The 19,357-nt window shown below is 40.6% G+C and overlaps 1 protein-coding gene across 1 annotated transcript in view; it reads right to left on the bottom strand.

The window, feature by feature from the left end:
• PPEF1 (protein phosphatase with EF-hand domain 1) overlaps positions 1–19,357 on the bottom strand; it is a 46,332-nt gene that overhangs the window by 11,660 nt on the left and 15,315 nt on the right. Inside the window, exons 5-10 of the mRNA XM_089508070.1 lie at positions 19,036–19,214; positions 17,393–17,507; positions 14,173–14,219; positions 2,109–2,275; positions 1,301–1,337; positions 756–905 (exon numbers count right to left, since the gene is read on the bottom strand). Coding sequence (XP_089364196.1) covers positions 756–905; positions 1,301–1,337; positions 2,109–2,275; positions 14,173–14,219; positions 17,393–17,507; positions 19,036–19,214 — 695 coding nt within the window. The remainder of the gene's footprint in view (positions 1–755; positions 906–1,300; positions 1,338–2,108; positions 2,276–14,172; positions 14,220–17,392; positions 17,508–19,035; positions 19,215–19,357) is intronic.

Here is a 19,357-nt window from a genome sequence, read left to right as displayed (position 1 = left end):
CTTTCAGCTTCAGAGGAAGGCAAAAGCAAATCCCCTCTGAACAATCTTGCCAAGAAAATCCAATGACAGGTTTATGTTGGGGTCACCATAAGTTGGAATTAATGTGAAGCCACACAGCAGCAACAACAGGAATTTTCACAATGTGGCCAAACAGGCCAAGATACATCACAACCAGATATAGGGTTTTGTGCAAAGGAATTCTGAACAAAAAACAAACCAGCATAGCCTTTGACATTAAAAAAAAAATTAAATGAGGAAAATAATATACTGGCAATTAAATACAGTAATTGATTTTTTAATACCAGATTGAAGTGATCTTGGTTAATTGGGCATCATTTTTTTTAAAAAAAAAGTCTTTTAACACAATTATACTGTGACAACATCACAGCATTTCCCTTTAATCCACACACAGAAAGGAATACAGTACTTTCTCTAAAGTGATGTCCTCCATGACTTGTGTGAATTATTTTAACATAAAATCATTTTTAGCCTGTGTAATTTAATTGACAGCATCAATTGACTAAATGTCAGCTTTGATTAACCAATTAAAAAGCCTCAGATTGGGCTGTAGCCCCTTAAGATAAAATCCAGAGAAAGTCAAGTATGCATAATGTGATGCTGTAAAGTGTTTTTAAAAAAATCTGCTGTGATTTGTTACCTTTGTTTCTTAAAATCTACAAAATGCTATGACATTTTCAAGATTTAATTCTCATTGATTTCGGATAGGAGAGTGCCTTGTGAGTGTGGTATCATACCTTGTTTCTCTGAAATAGATTCAGGAAATTCAAATCAGTTGTGTCCGAGATTCCACCATGTAAGATAAGGACTTTGCTGTCAATTATAGTCGCAAGAGGAAGCCAGCTGTAGACATCTTGAAGAAGATGTAAAATTGTTTTGCCATGGCACTATTAAGGGTAAAATGTGATTAGATTTCATTCCCGAAATGTTCAAGATCATGACCTCACAGTGATAGGAACAAGATTATGAACATTAACTAAATATATAAATATATTTCAATGATTCTAAGAAGTCAAGAAAACATTACAGTGTTATTGCAGATCTACATACAATATCCTAGATAGAACTAAGAACAACAGCAGCAGCAGCAACAACAAACACTTAGTTTACAATGTAACATCCTACATACGTCAACCTAGAAGTAAAACCCAATATTCTCAATGTGTTTTAGCTCCAGGGAAGTAGGTACAGAATTGTATCCTTAGTCATTTAAATTGAGACTACACAAGAAGTGACATGACAAACATAATGGCAAGTACCAAAAAGGAATTAAAATACTTACCTGGTACTTTTTCATAACTTCTTTTGTGAAACCATATCTGAAATAAGAATAATAAGAAGTTTTAATGAAAAAAATATTTCAATAGTAATAGGCAGGTCCCACATCAGTTTCATTACACATAAGTAAGGGATTGTTCTTTCTTCCATGTTAGGTATCTATGACTGGCTTTAGTTCCAGCCCCTTATGACACAGTCCTGAGTAAAGTGTGCATAATTCCCACAGAATATGACATAAGTAAGAGATAGTTCTTGCTTCCACATTATGATTACATGTTTATGAATTGGTTATTGGTGGGGTGATCTGTCACTCTCATTGTCATTGGTCACTGTCAAATTCTCTATAAACATCAACAACAATCTTCAGACATCAGTACCATTTCCAAGTAAGTGGCTGAATGCAAATTCAGTCAAAATGCCCCACAATAATCTGAGTTCTGTTTCCTAGTAAACTAAACCTCACTCAGCTAAGCAGGAAACGCATACATGCTACTGATCTAAAAGTCTACGTGATAATTCCTGTTGCAGCAAAAACCTGTTAAATGGGCATGCAACTAAAGAATAGACCATAAAGGTATAGGGCTTCAAGCCTTCATTATTTTATCTAAATTAAGCCCTATTTAGGTAAGTGGGGTGTACATAATATAATCTATGGGATTGTGCTACAAATGATTTATTTCCAATATGGGTAAACACTGCAAACAAACTCCTGTAAGTTACTACTCTTCAGATCTAATTTTAGGCTCTGGGAAAGTAGCACATCAAGTTGTTCCTACTTACAGTATGAAATGTTTTATAAACAAAGGTGATACCTAAGATTCATGAGGTAATCCTCGTGGTTCCCTCTGTTCAAATGTAAATGGTTAGGATAGACAAGCAGAAATGCAAACAGGATCACAAGTATTTCTACAGAATTTTCCCCTCTGTCAACAAAATCACCATTAAAAATGTAGGGATTTTCTTCTGAAGGGAGGCCATTCTGTAGAAGAGAGCAAAAACAAGATGATCTGGTAGCACAACATTATATTAGCATCAGAATAGAGCTGAATGGTCAGCATTGCACTTTAAAGCTATGCAGAACCCCTTCTTCTACCTGCTGTCAATGCAACATAACAAAATACACTTCTGTAGCAATGCCACTTAGCATTTATTACTGTACCTGTACATGTGTGCATCCATGTGTGCGTGTGTGTGTGTGTTGTGTGCCTTCACATAATTTCAAACGTATGGCAACCCTAAAATGAACCTATCATAGGCCTGTTACAGACAGGCCAAAATAAAGCTGCTCCGAGTCACTTTGGAATCATAGAATCGTAGAGTTGGAAGAGATCACTAGGGCCATCCAGTCCAACCCCCTGCCATGCAGGAAATCCAATTCAAAGCATCCCTGACAGATGGCCATCCAGCCTCTGTTTAAAGACCTCCAAGGAAGGAGACTCTATCACCCTCCGAGGGAGTGCATTCCACTGTCGAACAGCCCTTACTGTCAGGAAGTTCCTCCTAATGTTCAGGTGGAATCTCTTTTCCTGTCCATTGTTCCGGGTCCTGTTCTCTGGAGCAGCAGAGAACAAGCTTGCTCCCTCTTCAATATGACATCCTTTCAAATATTTAAACAGGGCTATCATATCACCTCTTAACCTTCTTTTCTCCAGGCTAAACATCCCCAGCTCCCTAAGTCGTTCCTCATAGGGCATGGTTTCCAGACCCTTCACCATTTTTGTCGCCCTCCTTTGGACACGCTCCAGTTTCTCAATGTCCTTTCTGAATTGTGGTGCCCAGAACTGGACACAATATTCTAGGTGGGGCCTGACCAGAGCAGAATACAGTGGCACTATTACTTCTCTTGATCTAGACACTATACTTCTATTGATGCAGCCTAAAATAGCATTGGCCTTTTTAGCTACCGCATCACACTGTTCACTCATGTTCAACTTGTGGTCTACTTGGACTCCTAGATCCCTTTCACACGTAGTTTCATTCAGCCAGGTGTCACCCATCCTATATCTGTGCATTTTATTTTTCCGCCCTAAGTGCAATACCTTACATTTTTCTGTGTTGAATTTCATTTTGTTAGCTTTGGCCCAGCTTTCTAGTCTATTCAGGTCGTTTTGAATCTTGATCCTGTCCTCTGGGGTATTAGCTATTCCTCCTAATTTGGTGTCATCTGCAAATTTGATAAGTATGCTCCCAATTCTGTCATCCAGGTCATTGATAAAGATGTTGAATAGCACTGGGCCCAGGACAGAGCCCTGTGGGACCCCACTGGTCACTTCTCTCCAGGATGAAAAGGAGCCATTGTTGAGCACCCTTTGGGTTCGGCCGGTCAACCAATTACAGATCCATGTAACAGTTCCTTTGTCTAGCCCACATTTTACAAGCTTGTTTGCAAGAATGTCATGGGAAACCTTGTCAAAGGCCTTACTGAAATCAAGATATACTACATCCACAGCATTCCCTTCATCTACCAAGCTGGTAATTTTATCAAAGAAAGAGATTAGGTTTGTCTGGCATGACTTGTTTCTCTGAAACCCATGTTGACTTTTTGTGATTATGGCATTGCCTTCTAGATGTTCACAGACTCTCTGTTTAATGATCTGCTCCAGAATCTTTCCTAGAACTGATGTCAGACTAACTGGACGATAATTGTTGGGATCCTCTTTTTTCCCCTTTTTGAAGATGGGGACAACGTTTGCCCTCCTCCAGTCGGCTGGGATCTCTCCTGTTCTCCAGGAGTTTTCAAAGATTATTGCCAATGGCTCCGATATTACATTTGCCAGTTCTTTTAATACCCTTGGATGGAGTTCATCTGGTCCCGGAGACTTAAATTCATTTAGATTAATAAGGTGTTCCTCTACTATCTCTTTACTTATTCTGTGCTGAAATTCCCCTATTCTGTCCTCTGCTCCATTATCCTCAGGTTGAGCACCCTTTGCCTTTTCTGAGAAGACTGAGGCAAAGAAGGTGTTGAGTAATTCTGCCTTTTCTCTGTCTTCTGTTAGCATTTTGCCATCTTCTCCACGCAGTGACCCTACCATTTCCTTCTTCTTCCTTTTGCTGCGGACATATCCAAAAAAGCCCTTTTTATTGTTCTTAACCTCTCTAGCAAGCCTGAGTTCATTCTGCGCTTTAGCTTTTCTGACTTTACCCCTACACATGCCTGCTATTTCTTTGAATTCCTTTTTTGTGATTTCCCCCTTTTTCCATTTCTTATACATGTTCCGTTTCAAACTTAGCTCAGTTGAAAGTTCCTTAGTCATCCATCCTGGTTTCTTGAGACACCTCCTGTTTTTCTTTCTCACTGGAACTGTTTGAAATTGTGCCTTCAGTATCTCTCTTTTGAGAAACTCCCATCCATCCTGAACTCCTTTATCTTTTAGTATTTCTGACCATGGAATCGCCCTCAATACTTCTCTAAGTTTACTGAAATTCGCTCTCCTAAAGTCTAGGATGCGTGTCTGACTCTGCCTGGCTTCTCCTTTCCACTGTATTACAAACTCCAGGAGAACATGGTCACTTCCACCTAAGGATCCCACCACTTGCACCCCATCAACCAAGTCATCCTTGTTGGTTAGGATCAGATCTAAAATAGCTGACCCCCTTGTTGCCTCTTCCACCTTTTGGACCATGAAATTGTCTTCCAGGCAAGTGAGGAATTTGCTAGACCTTGAGGATTTTGCTGAGTTTGACTTCCAGCAAATATCAGGATAGTTGAAGTCGCCCATCACTACTACATCTCTCTTTTCTGACTGTGTGGTCATCTGTTCTAGAAAGATATCATCCAATTCCTCAGTCTGACTTGGGGGTCTGTAGTAGACTCCCACCGTAACACCCTTGTTGTTTCCCTCCCCTTTGATTCTTATCCAGATGCTCTCCACCTGGCTTCCATGATTGATGTCCAGGATCTCTTCACTGGTGTAAATATCTCTGACATATAGTGCTATTCCTCCTCCTTTCCTGTTTGGCCTATTTCTCTTAATAAGGTTATACCCCTCTATTTCCACATTCCAATCATGAGACTCATCCCACCAGGTTTCAGTGATGCCTATTATATCATATTTGCTTTGTTGTACTAGGAGTTCGAGTTCATCTTGCTTATTTCCCATGCTCTGTGCATTAGTGTAGAGACATCGCAGACCATGGTTCCCTTTTACTTGCTGCCTGTGCAAGTTTTTTTGCCTCCCACTGTTGGGTCCTTGCACTGTTTGCCTTGTTTCCTCTGTGTCAGTTTGACTATTTTCGCCATCCCTTTCGCCTTCCTTAATATTGTCTCCCTTCCCCACGGAACTTAGTTTAAAGCTCTCCTGATCAAGTTCTTGAAACTGCTGGCAAAAACATTTCTTCCAACTGGCGTGAGATGCAACCCGTCTGTTGCAAGAAGTCCCTCCTCATGGAACCGCAGCCCATGATCGAAGAATCCAAATCCTTCTCGGTGGCACCATCTGCGGAGCCAGTTGTTCACATCTGCTATTTTCCTCTCCCTTCCTGGACCATGCCCTTCAACTGGCAGAAGAGACGAGATGACAACCTGTACATCCATTCCTTTCAGCTTCCTACCAAGCGCCTCATAATCCCTTTTGATGTCCAGAAGGCTGTGTCTTGCAGTATCATTAGTTCCCACGTGGACCAAAAGGAAGGGGTATTTGTCAGTAGGCTTGACCAGTCTTGTCAGCCTCTCTGTTACGTCACGGATCTTTGCACCTGGAAGACAACACACCTCTCGAGACATCTTGTCAGGCCTACAAATCACTGCTTCTGTACCCCTCAGCAAGGAGTCCCCCACTACGACCACACGCCTCCTCCGAGGCTTAGCAGCGACTGTTCCCTCGGGTGGGACTCTCAGGCTCCCCTGCTCCATCCCTGAAGTCTGTCCATGCTGCTCTTCTTCATCCTTCTTGATAAGGGAAAGAGCTTCGAATCGATTCTCTAGCTGCAAGCTCCCCGAACAATTCCTTCTTGGCTTACTTCTTTTTGTGACATTCCTCCAGCTGTCTGCCTCCTCTGTTTGGCAAGTGACCTCTTCCACCCTAGCATCTTCCTCTGTGTGGTACTCATCCAAGATGGTTAGTTCTATTGTGTCCAGGAAATCCTCTTGTTCCCTAATCTGCTGAAGTGTAGCTACTCTGGACTCCAGCTGCTGCACTTTCTCCTCCAAGAGTGCTACCAACTTGCACTTGGTGCATGTGAAGTTCTCCACTTCTGTAGGCAAGAAGAGAAACATCCCACAAGAGTTGCAGGTGACTGCAGCAGATCCCTCGTTGTCCATACTGCAAAGTCTTTAGTAATGAGTATAACAGTCAATCTAGTAGGAATACTTCTTTAAAGGAATGTACTGGCTGCTATCTTACACTTAAAGCGAAGGTTCTGTTTCAATATCTGATTCTAATCTGATGCCACTTGAGCAGAGTTGTTGAGTTAAAGAAAACTAACACGGTCTCAAGCACACGGTCTCAAAATGGCTGCCAAGCAGCTCCTCTCCTTCTCCTCTCTCTGGCCGGACTGTTCTGGAGGCTCTGGAAGTTGGTATATAAAGCTAGTCTGCTAGCTCCGCCCCCTTGTGACTCACAGATGTGACTCACAGAAGCTCCTCCCCTTCAGCAACGAGCACACGGTCTCAAGCACACAGTCTCAAAATGGCTGCCAAGCAGCTCCTGTCCTTCTCCTCTCTCTGGCCGGACTGTTCTGGAGGCTCTGGAAGTTGGTATATAATGCTAGTCTGCTAGCTCCGCCCCCTTGTGACTCACAGATGTGACTCACAGAAGCTCCTCCCCTTCAGCAACGAGCACACGGTCTCAAGCACACGGTCTCAAAATGGCTGCCAAGCAGCTCCTCTCCTTCTCCTCTCTCTGGCCGGACTGTTCTGGAGGCTCTGGAAGTTGGTATATAAAGCTAGTCTGCTAGCTCCGCCCCCTTGTGACTCACAGATGTGACTCACAGAAGCTCCGCCCCTTCAGCAATGAGCACACGGTCTCAAGCACACGGTCTCAAAATGGCTGCCAAGCAGCTCCTCTCCTTCTCCTCTCTCTGGCCGGACTGTTCTGGAGGCTCTGGAAGTTGGTATATAAAGCTAGTCTGCTAGCTCCGCCCCCTTGTGACTCACAGATGTGACTCACAGAAGCTCCTCCCCTTCAGCAACGAGCACACGGTCTCAAGCACACGGTCTCAAAATGGCTGCCAAGCAGCTCCTGTCCTTCTCCTCTCTCTGGCCGGACTGTTCTGGAGGCTCTGGAAGTTGGTATATAATGCTAGTCTGCTAGCTCCGCCCCCTTGTGACTCACAGATGTGACTCACAGAAGCTCCTCCCCTTCAGCAACGAGCACACGGTCTCAAGTATGGAAGTATGGTATTTCAATGATGCATGCGTCCTAAGAGTCCAAAAGCCGCACCAAAGCCACACTCCGGTCCTAAGGACTGGAGTGCAGTCCTTCATTGAAGGGCATGGTCCAGGAAGGGAGAGGAAAATAGCAGATGTGAACAACTGGCTTCGCAGATGGTACCGCCGAGAAGGATTTGGATTCTTCGATCATGGGCTGCGGTTCCATGAGGAGGGACTTCTTGCAACAGACGGGTTGCATCTCACGCCAGTTGGAAGAAATGTTTTTGCCAGCAGTCTCAAGAACTTGATCAGGAGAGCTTTAAACTAAGTTCCGTGGGGAAGGGAGACAATATTAAGGAAGGCGAAAGGGATGGCGAAAATAGTCAAACTGACACAGGGGAAACAAGGCAAACAGTGCAAGGACCCAACAGTGGGAGGCAAAAAAACTTGCACAGGCAGCAAGTAAAAGGGAACCATGGTCTGCGATGTCTCTACACTAATGCACAGAGCATGGGAAATAAGCAAGATGAACTCGAACTCCTAGTACAACAAAGCAAATATGATATAATAGGCATCACTGAAACCTGGTGGGATGAGTCTCATGATTGGTATGTGGAAATAGAGGGGTATAACCTTATTAAGAGAAATAGGCCAAACAGGAAAGGAGGAGGAATAGCACTATATGTCAGAGATATTTACACCAGTGAAGAGATCCTGGACATCAATCATGGAAGCCAGGTGGAGAGCATCTGGATAAGAATCAAAGGGGAGGGAAACAACAAGGGTGTTACGGTGGGAGTCTACTACAGACCCCCAAGTCAGACTGAGGAATTGGATGATATCTTTCTAGAACAGATGACCACACAGTCAGAAAAGAGAGATGTAGTAGTGATGGGCGACTTCAACTATCCTGATATTTGCTGGAAGTCAAACTCAGCAAAATCCTCAAGGTCTAGCAAATTCCTCACTTGCCTGGAAGACAATTTCATGGTCCAAAAGGTGGAAGAGGCAACAAGGGGGTCAGCTATTTTAGATCTGATCCTAACCAACAAGGATGACTTGGTTGATGGGGTGCAAGTGGTGGGATCATTAGGTGGAAGTGACCATGTTCTCCTGGAGTTTGTTATACAATGGAAAAGAGAAGCCAGGCAGAGTCAGACACGCATCCTAGACTTTAGGAGAGCGGATTTCAGTAAACTTAGAGAAGTATTGAGGGCGATTCCATGGTCAGAAATACTAAAAGATAAAGGAGTTCAGGACGGATGGGACTTTCTCAAAAGGGAGATACTGAAGGCACAATTTCAAACAGTTCCAGTGAGAAAGAAAAATGGGAGGTGTCTCAAGAAACCAGGATGGATGACTAAGGAACTTTCAACCGAGCTAAGTTTGAAACGGAACATGTATAAGAAATGGAAAAAGGGGGAAATCACAAAAAAGGAATTCAAAGAAATAGCAGGCATGTGTAGGGGTAAAGTCAGAAAAGCTAAAGCGCAGAATGAACTCAGGCTTGCTAGAGAGGTTAAGAACAATAAAAAGGGCTTTTTTGGATATGTCCGCAGCAAAAGGAAGAAGAAGGAAACGGTAGGGTCACTGCGTGGAGAAGATGGCAAAATGCTAACAGGAGATAGAGAAAAGGCAGAATTACTCAACACCTTCTTTGCCTCAGTCTTCTCAGAAAAGGCAAAGGGTGCTCAACCTGAGGATAATAGAGCAGAGGACAGAATAGGGGAATTTCAGCACAGAATAAGTAAAGAGATAGTAGAGGAACACCTTGTTAATCTAAATGAATTTAAGTCTCCGGGACCAGATGAACTCCATCCAAGGGTATTAAAAGAACTGGCAAAAGTAATATCGGAGCCATTGGCAATCATATTTGAAAACTCCTGGAGAACAGGAGAGATCCCAGCAGACTGGAGGAGGGCAAACGTTGTCCCCATCTTCAAAAAGGGGAAAAAAGAGGATCCCAACAATTATCGTCCAGTTAGTCTGACATCAGTTCTAGGAAAGATTCTGGAGCAGATCATTAAACAGAGAGTCTGTGAACATCTAGAAGGCAATGCCATAATCACAAAAAGTCAACATGGGTTTCAGAGAAACAAGTCATGCCAGACAAATCTAATCTCTTTCTTTGACAAAATTACCAGCTTGGTAGATGAAGGGAATGCTGTGGATATAGTATATCTTGATTTCAGTAAGGCCTTTGACAAGGTTTCCCATGACATACTTGCAAACAAGCTTGTAAAATGTGGGCTAGACAAAGGAACTGTTAAATGGATCTGTAATTGGTTGACCGGCCGAACCCAAAGGGTGCTCAACAATGGCTCCTTTTCATCCTGGAGAGAAGTGACCAGTGGGGTCCCACAGGGCTCTGTCCTGGGCCCAGTGCTATTCAACATCTTTATCAATGACCTGGATGACAGAATTGGGAGCATACTTATCAAATTTGCAGATGACACCAAATTAGGGGGAATAGCTAATACCCCAGAGGACAGGATCAAGATTCAAAATGACCTGAATAGACTAGAAAGCTGGGCCAAAGCTAACAAAATGAAATTCAACACAGAGAAATGTAAGGTATTGCACTTAGGGCGGAAAAATAAAATGCACAGATATAGGATGGGTGACACCTGGCTGAATGAAACTACGTGTGAAAGGGATCTAGGAGTCCAAGTAGACCACAAGTTGAACATGAGTGAACAGTGTGATGCGGCAGCTAAAAAGGCCAATGCTATTTTAGGCTGCATCAATAGAAGTATAGTGTCTAGATCAAGAGAAGTAATAGTGCCACTGTATTCTGCTTTGGTCAGGCCCCACCTAGAATATTGTGTCCAGTTCTGGGCGCCACAATTCAAAAAGGACATTGAGAAACTGGAGCGTGTCCAAAGGAGGGCGACAAAAATGGTGAAGGGTCTGGAGACCATGCCCTATGAGGAACGACTTAGGGAGCTGGGGATGTTTAGCCTGGAGAAAAGAAGGTTAAGAGGTGATATGATAGCCCTGTTTAAATATTTGAAAGGATGTCATATTGAGGAGGGAGCAAGCTTGTTTTCTGCTGCTCCAGAGAACAGGACCCGGAACAATGGATGCAAGCTACAGGAAAAGAGATTCCACCTGAACATTAGGAGGAACTTCCTGACAGTAAGGGCTGTTCGGCAGTGGAATGCACTTCCTCGGAAGGTGATAGAGTCTCCTTCCTTGGAGGTCTTTAAACAGAGGCTGGATGGCCATCTGTCAGGGATGCTTTGATTTGGATTTCCTGCATGGCAGGGGGTTGGACTGGATGGCCCTAGTGGTCTCTTCCAACTCTACGATTCTATGATTCTATGATTCTATGAAACCTGGCTGTGTTTTGAGATCTCCTGGGGAGGCCTGTGCTCTGTCCCACCCCACTCACATCTGGTGGGAACCCAGAAGAGGGTCTTCTCAGTGGCTGCTACCAAGTTGTGGAACTCCTTCCCCAGTGACACTATATTGGCACCTTCCTTGCTATCTTTTTATGGGCATAGGAAGACTATTTTGTTTTGGCAGACCTTGGGAGACTGACTGTCCAAAAGGGAAAGGGCCTTGTATAACTTGCTGGATACTCTATTTTCTGGGTTTTAAAAAAAATGGTTGATGATTTTTAATATTCATATGACCTATCAGTATTTATTTTATCAGTATGAAGATGTGCCTGCTGGCTCCTTCTTCAGCCCCCGAATAATCAGAAGCTTTTCAGAAGTCACTTGAGGAACATTGGACTGGAGTGTGTTTCCAATAAACAAAAAAACCCTTGAATTCAGAGGCTCTCAAAAACACACAAGCTATGTTCACTTGCCTGGGAAAGCTTTTTGCAACCGGAGCTTTTAAGGCAGCTTTACACTTGACATTTCATTTACATTTCAAATACAAAATGGCATCTCCTCAAAAATATAATGCTGCTATGCTTGTCTCAGTTTGCTTTCCTTGAGCACTTATCTAGTTATAACTAATGGGGGTGGGGAGAGGAAGGGAGAGATGAAATTATCATCTATGGCAGCAGGAAAAAAGAGGGAAAAATAGCTTCCCAATGGCTTGTGGAACTGAGAGTTGCTACTGTCTCATTAGAAAGCCTTCTGGGTATGTATTTAATTAGCTTCCTTTTGTCAATCTGGCTTTTAATTCCGCTCCAGGATGTCTATATGCATAGCATCAATTTAACACAGACTAATTTAGCAACTGGCAATTGAAAATAGCATGGGCTAGTGTTGGGTGGATTTTTTTTTCTGCCAGGAAAAATTATGGGAAATGGTATCATTTAACAATGAATGAAAGTGTCTCAAATTGTCTGCTTTAATTAAGCAAAGGTGTTATGCATATGATAAGCAATTTAAAAGCATTAAGGACATGTTATCTAGCCTAACAGGCTGCAGACAATGTTAGGGTCATCATTTAAGACTGTTAAATGGCTTCCCATCTCCTGTTCCTCCAAAGGGGATGTTGGCTTGTAATCAAAGCAATGTGTGGCACCTAAATCAAAGGCTACAAGCCACACTTGAATCTAAACCAGAGATTGTGAGCTTTAGCAGACAGTTCACCAATTATCATACGCTTACCTTGCACCAAAGACTCAGAGCACATTAATAATTTTATAGTGAAAGGGAGGGAGGGAGGGAAGGAGGACATATATTGAATACTGCCATTGGATATGCTGAGAAAAAAATTAAACAGTGAAAAGGGAAAACTACAACTACAGACTTTTACAAAGATGCCTTAATGTACTGTAGTTTGAAAGCATGAGAAGAAATCTAAGCACTACATCATGGATCAGTTTAAAATTTGGGTGGCTTGGCAAGTGTGGCAGCTGGTGGTTTCCAAGCCAATGGGACAGTGAATCTGCTCCAGGCATAACTCTGAATTATAAAGAAGTTCTTCAAAGCTCTGAACCCTATCTCAAAATAGTTTCAGCACCTTGGATAGGTCTGTCAAGGTTTGATTGAAACCCAGCATGTTGAACCATGACCTTGGAGACCGGAGTTTGACTTGAAGGCACACAATAATAACATTATTATTATTATTATTATTATTATTATTATTATTATTATCTTCCCTTCACCCAGTAGTAGGAGTCAGGGTGGCTTACAACATTAAAACAATACAATAAAAAGATACAAAAATAATACATTAAAATAATATTAAAATACTACAATAAAATAAAAAAGAAGATAAAAATATCTAAAATGCCAGTGCCACTGCTTGACAATGTGTGGATATGATAAATGTGGATATATTTCCTGGAAGGAGCATAATTCTCTGTTTATGGCATTCCATACTCCTCCCACCAGCCCTGGAGGCAGTTTCCAGTATCTAGTTAGCCGCAATGGCGATTTATTGGCTGTGAGAGGAAAGGCATGAGGCCCATAGGCAGCACCTAGCTGCAGTTCTGGAGATGGGAAGAGAAAGTGGAGGTCCCATTTCTGGATAAGAAAGGGAAATTTTCTTTAATTTTTTCCCCATACATAAATTCCCAGAATGTGAAAAATAATTAAGAGAAGTACAAAAACTCTTATAATCCTACCCAGCAGGGAGAGAAGTTTAGAATGTATTTTTTTCCCTTTTATGCATGAAAACAAAATAAGTTAAATTTCCATCCCTAGTTCAAAATTATTTTACCTTAAATGAAATGCTAAGTTTTCATGTGAACAAAAAGGATGAGGAGACAAGTGATATCATTCTGTTTCATAATGAGCTTCAGTAGTATGAATAAACAATGAAAGGTTATCAGATCTCTCAGTGCTTCAAGAAACAAGAACAGAGGATGACGCCATGACTGGGGAAAACATTTCTCTCTTCATAAAGAACAACTTAAATTATAATACAGTTTTATTTCAGAAAATAATTGAACACTGAACAGTTGGTGGAAGTCACAAGTTAATAGAGGTACATACTGGGAAACTTAGACATACAGACAGAATCTTCCATTTTGTTGTCTCATAGTTTTGTTTTGTTTTTTTTAAAAAATAGAAGTTCTGAAATGAAGACAAAAAATCACAAGGTTTGTCCTTGCACAAACAAGGGATACCAGAGAGCAAAAGCCCAAGTGCTGTCAATGATATATTAGGGAATGAAGGGCTCTACATGCTTCAGGCTAGACCTCTTTGTCAGGTGCCTCTGAGGGCCTCTATTGATCTTCCATATTTTATAATTTCTTTGGGTCTATGAATTTTAGATGGCACACCAGCAAAGAGCTTTACTGCATCAAGAGACATTATTTTATACATCTCCTTTTCCTTCAGCAACTTCCCCTGATAAATAGTTGATAGCACTCGGGGCTTTGGGTCTTCCCACTCCTACTCTGTGGGAAACAACCCAAACCATTTCAGGTTTTACCTTATGTCTGTATACTTTTAGAAAACTCATTTTGTTTCTCCCAATTTCTTTTCAATGGTGTCCTCCATTTATCATTCACTTATAGCTAAGGATGGAAAGATGGCCATAGTCCAAAAATTGACACCACAGAGTGATCATGATCTGTGTACAGGCTAACAAATTCATCTTTGCTAAGACACCTCCCTAAGAGCCCCAGGCATCCCACATTTACATACTTTGTAGAAAATCAGCAAAAGGTCATCCAGTTTCCCGTGCAGATCACCTAGGAAGAACACAGTTTTCCATAACCAACACACCAAGTAAGTAAACTGACAGTACAGTCTTACATATGTCAACCCAGAAAGAAGTCTCACTTGGTGACACATAGACCCAGATAAATCATTGCCAGATAAACAACACCATAATACTCAATGCTATTATGGTGTCTTCCCATCCCCAGCTGCTGTTTTCCACCATTACCATGCTCTAGAATTAATAGACAAACTTACACTGTAGTGTTATAATTGTTATAGTTCTGCTGGCAGTGCTACTCAGTTGTATTTTTAGGGTGACCAAATCAACTCACCTGGGAGATCATTTTTCAATCTTACCTAATGTTTATATCTTCTCCAGTTCTCATTTTTCACCATTAAAAATATACATTTTGTGTAGGCATGCAGATATATATTACAATCAAATAACAGCAGCAGGAACTGGGCTGTTGCAGCCACATAAAAGTGCAAGGGGAGTAATGGAAGCAATGGAGGTATTAACGAGAGCATAGTGGGACAATGCATTATCAGAAGATGCCAGCCACAGATGCTGGTGAAACTTCAGGAATAAACTCTTCCAGAACATGGCCATATAGCCTGAAAACCCCACAAAAACTGTGGATTCTGCCATGAAAGCCTTTGACTTCACACGGGGAAATAGGCTTTGCAATATTCAAAATTTGTACATTCAACTTTCATTTTGATCCCTATGATCTGATACTACTTCAACTGCTACTGCTCCATCTTAAGGAACACTGGGGTTTAATCTGCACTGCAGAAATAATGTAGCTTGACACCACTTTAACTGCCATGGCTCAATGCTATGGGATTCTGGCATTTGTTGTCTGTTTCAGTCCCAGAGCTCTCTGACAGAGAAGCTAAATAGCTCACAAAAGCTGAGCCAGAAATCATTCATTTCAACAGGTTTCACTATTATCTGTGGTTTCATGTATCCACAGTAAGTCTGGGAACATAGTCCCCGATATATGCTTATCCCCATCTTCACTACACCAGAGAGTCATCACAGAACTAAGACAAAAACTCTCTCTGAGTGACTATTTAAATGCACATCTCAATGAGAGAGTTGAAAAGAGTTTTCAGGAAGTGAGATACAGCTGGTTTAGAGGTAATCAACATTTTGGCCTGAACTTCAGTAAAAATGGCACTTTCATCTGTCACTAATCACATGGCTGGCTGCAAAAACCATTATTTTCTTGAAGAACAGGTTGCAATCTCTCTTAGATGCTCTTCCAATTGTGCAAATGAGGACACCAATTGAAGGATTATATATACTTTGATTTGAAAAGACATCTGAGAGTAACTGTAATGCCATCTAACATGGGGCAGGAAATCTCTCTTTCAATTGTGCAAATGAGTGTAGCAGTTGAAGGATACACATACATTAATTTGAAAACATATGCAGTTCAGTCAGTTCTGGTGAGTGTCTCTGAGAACTTTCAGATCAAGGGATTCATAATTTTTGGAAGTTATCATGATGTTTTGTATGCATAGCCATCACTCACTTACCAGAACTGACTGAGCTGCATAAAAGTATAAATGCAAGATCCTTATTCACTACTGTACTGAATCTTAAAGCAGCTTATATTAAAATGTGGTATCATCCTAGACCTGCAGCAATACAATTAATTCCATTTTCTAGCTGCTTCATTGATTTGCAGATGTAGCACTAAACATCAGAGTTACTAATGCAATATTTATTCTGCCATGCTGGCCAACCTCCTCCAGGAAACCCAGAAGTATCACCCTCTCATCCATAATTTATAACAGTGAAATCAAGGGCAGTTCAGCCGAAGGCCCTGGTATTGTTACAATCTCCACTGCAGGTAGAAAGGGATGCTTATATCTTTATCTGACTAGATAGAAGGAAAAGGAACAGGTAGACCCCGGGCACCAAAATTGGGCTGCAGAGATCTCTAAATCTCAGTCAATGTGTTTTCAACAGTGGCACAGGAGAGATTCTGCACTTTAATGTTTGGTTCCTGCTGCCCACAGCTTATCTCTACTCTACTTCAAATCTATACATCCTTCTGTTATTATCTATTGTTTATTTAAGAACATTTCATACTACTTTCATTTTTTTAAAAAAATCCTAAATACCACAGCAACAGACAAAATAATATTCCTCCCTCCTTCAGAACAAACTGGAATTGTAAATTTAGTCTCTCCCCCCACCCCAGTAACAACATTGAATGTACATTACAATTGTAACTTAATGAGATGGTTCACCCCCTTGTAGTATAACAATAACTTTTGCTTACTTCTATGGTTAAAGGTACCGGTATGTGGCTTCACTAAATGGCAGAGGAGGAACATTGTTCAAGTGCTGGCTGGTGTGGTTTGCAAAGCTGCCTTAAGCTTTGTTGTCAGAGCAGTATGATTTACAATATAGCTTATAGCATTCAGATTTCTAATATGAAACTATAGTTACTTTATAATTAAATAATTAGTTACTTTTGAGGAATGGGAAAGCAAAGTGTTCCTTTGCATTTGGCTTGGAATGATAACGGTAACCAATTATTTTAAAAGTAAACTGTCAAGCTCTGAAACAAACATTTCATAACCTTTATAACAAAGGCAGCCCATCATCCAAATTTGTGCATCAGCACTGGTATTTTGCATGTTGAATTGCATTTCATAAATTTAAAAAACCCTGAAAACTGCACTAACTTGCCACTGATATATTAATTCTTATTTTGGAGGGATTTTTTAAATGGCCTCAGAACAAGTATAACTCAACATGGGTTTCTCCCACCATGATCACATTCAGGAAGCATTTGTTTGAGTACTTGGGGGAAGGCTAGAGGTGAAAGAAATTATTTACCACACAAAGTAGCATTTTACAGATGGAAAGGCAGCTCTTTTCTTAAAAGTTTGCCTGGTTTAATCACTGATTCACTGAGCAAATCAGACAGAAAAGAAGTGGGAGGAAGCATTTGGCATACTTAAAATATTTGCCAGCGGATGACTCATCAGTCTTTTTTTTAAAGTTAAAAAATAATAATTATAATAAAGGAAAGACAGGAAGGATGGGATGGAATGGGGAGAGATGCTAACATTTCAAAGGCATCAGCTACCAGCAAAAATACTATTTTGCAAATTCAAAATTCAAACTAGATGTCACTTTGATGCCATGTCTCTCTTATAAAGGGCACTCATAACTTACCACAGATAGTGATTTCCTTGGCATAAGAGGTTGACAGATGAGTGATGTTTGGCATCTGCTGAAGGACCTTTCTGGTCTCATGCAACAGTTGGAGCACATATCGAGCATGAAGATGCTGTATAGAAACAGGCATGGAGACAGAAATGAGATTATAGGCTGCCTTTGGCAAAAAAATCCCTAAAGAAGCTTCCTCTATCTTGCCACCTTCCAAGGTATGTCATATTTCTATCATGGTACTGGACATTTGGATGGTGGAGATATAGTTCAACACATCTTGGGCTGGGATGGATAAGGCTGGTTTAACTCATACGACAGGGATGCAGAAATCTGCAGCTGGCTGATATAGTTGGATTGCAGATTCCATCATTCTTCACCATCAGCTATGCTGGCTAGGGCTGATGGAATATGCTGGAAAGTTATATGCACCTCACTTCTGACCTTTTTGCAGTCATCCCACACAAGTGAGCCAATATCAATATCCTGTATTTTAAGCATCTGAATGTTTAAAATAATGTTTTTATGAACTTTAAATATATACAAACAGGAGACTTTAATGATTTTAATTTTTTTTATTAAAATTAAAATCCTGCTAAGATTAAAATCTATAGATTAACAAACAAAATGGTTCAGAATACCTAAATAAGGAGCAGAATACAAACGGGATACTAGCAAGTACCAGTAAAATCAAGATGTGATTATTAAAACTATTTCTTTCTCATACATCTTATGGATATTACATCATCTGATTTTGAAAAATGGTTGTGGAGTTTCTAATAATGTTTCCATGAAGTCTTCGAGTATATAACATCTTTCTAAATATCTTGGTGGGATTCTGGTGGTCCTCTCAATACAAACCAAGACTCCTTTACTGAGAAATGGCACCCATTTATTGATTGTTTTAAAAATGCAGGTGAGTACTTGAGAGACTTTAATGATTTTATATTAATTTCAAACAGACCAACATTTAAAAGAGAAGAAACATGCCATACTATTGCAATCCATTAGAAATGCAGAGTTTTCTGCATATAAAAATACTGATACCATAGGGAAAATTGTATAATTTTTACTATAAGTTGTATGAGTGTATGTATTTTCAAGGATCCATCTTTTCTTTTGACTTGGTGAACATAATAGATATAGCTTCTACTAACAGTTACATTTATGAAGATCATAATCTATTTTTTTTAAAATGTAGCATAAAAAGATTCAGCAATATTAGAAGTTACATTCTTTCCTGATACTACATGAAGCTTTGGTTAAGTCCTTGGCAAAATCTTCTTCCAAAGAGTTGAAAAAGTATTTACCTTTCTCCAAAGAGTGATGATGGGGCCTAGCCATTATAAAATGGCATTTTTTGTAGAGTGAAAGCAAATTGTCCTATGCATAGAGTGCATGTATATAATTTATTGAGAAAATTATGTCTTTTCTTTCTTCTTGAACATATTATAAATATTTTTAAAAATAAAAGCCAAATAATTCATTTCTTTGATTTAATTACAATTCTTTCCCCCATAACACACTCTTTCAATTTCTATACTCTTCTTTCTTAATCACATTTATCATGTCCTTATGATTACATGGACAATTTATAGATATATGTAAATATAAAATATAGTACTGTTAATTTAACAGTCAGAACTCACCTGACGATGCTTGAAAGCCTGAAGAAGCACGTGAGTGTCAGCAACAGTGAGGGGAAAACACAGGCGAGGACCATAGTAAGAGGTGGGCACCTCTATAGTCCTCTCATACTCTGTCATGGCAGGATCTGAGCCTGCCGTGCTGTAATTGCCCATAATGGAGACAAAATGAGAGCTGATTTCTATAAAAGAAGCAGAAAAGCAAGTTATAAACACTTTGGCTGCTACCACACTGCAGAATTAATGCGGTTTGACATCTCTTTAACTGTCATGACTCCATCCTGTGAAATCCTGGGCTTTGTACTTTGTTATGGTTCTGGAGCTT

The sequence above is a fragment of the Sceloporus occidentalis genome, unplaced genomic scaffold (genome assembly GCF_023333645.1).
Source record: "Sceloporus occidentalis isolate IW3139 unplaced genomic scaffold, rSceOcc1.0.p SCAF_2, whole genome shotgun sequence".
NCBI classification, from domain to species: Eukaryota; Metazoa; Chordata; class Lepidosauria; order Squamata; family Phrynosomatidae; genus Sceloporus; species Sceloporus occidentalis.
The sequence above is the reverse complement of the archived record's forward strand: the minus strand, read 5'-3'. Positions and strand labels throughout refer to the sequence as shown.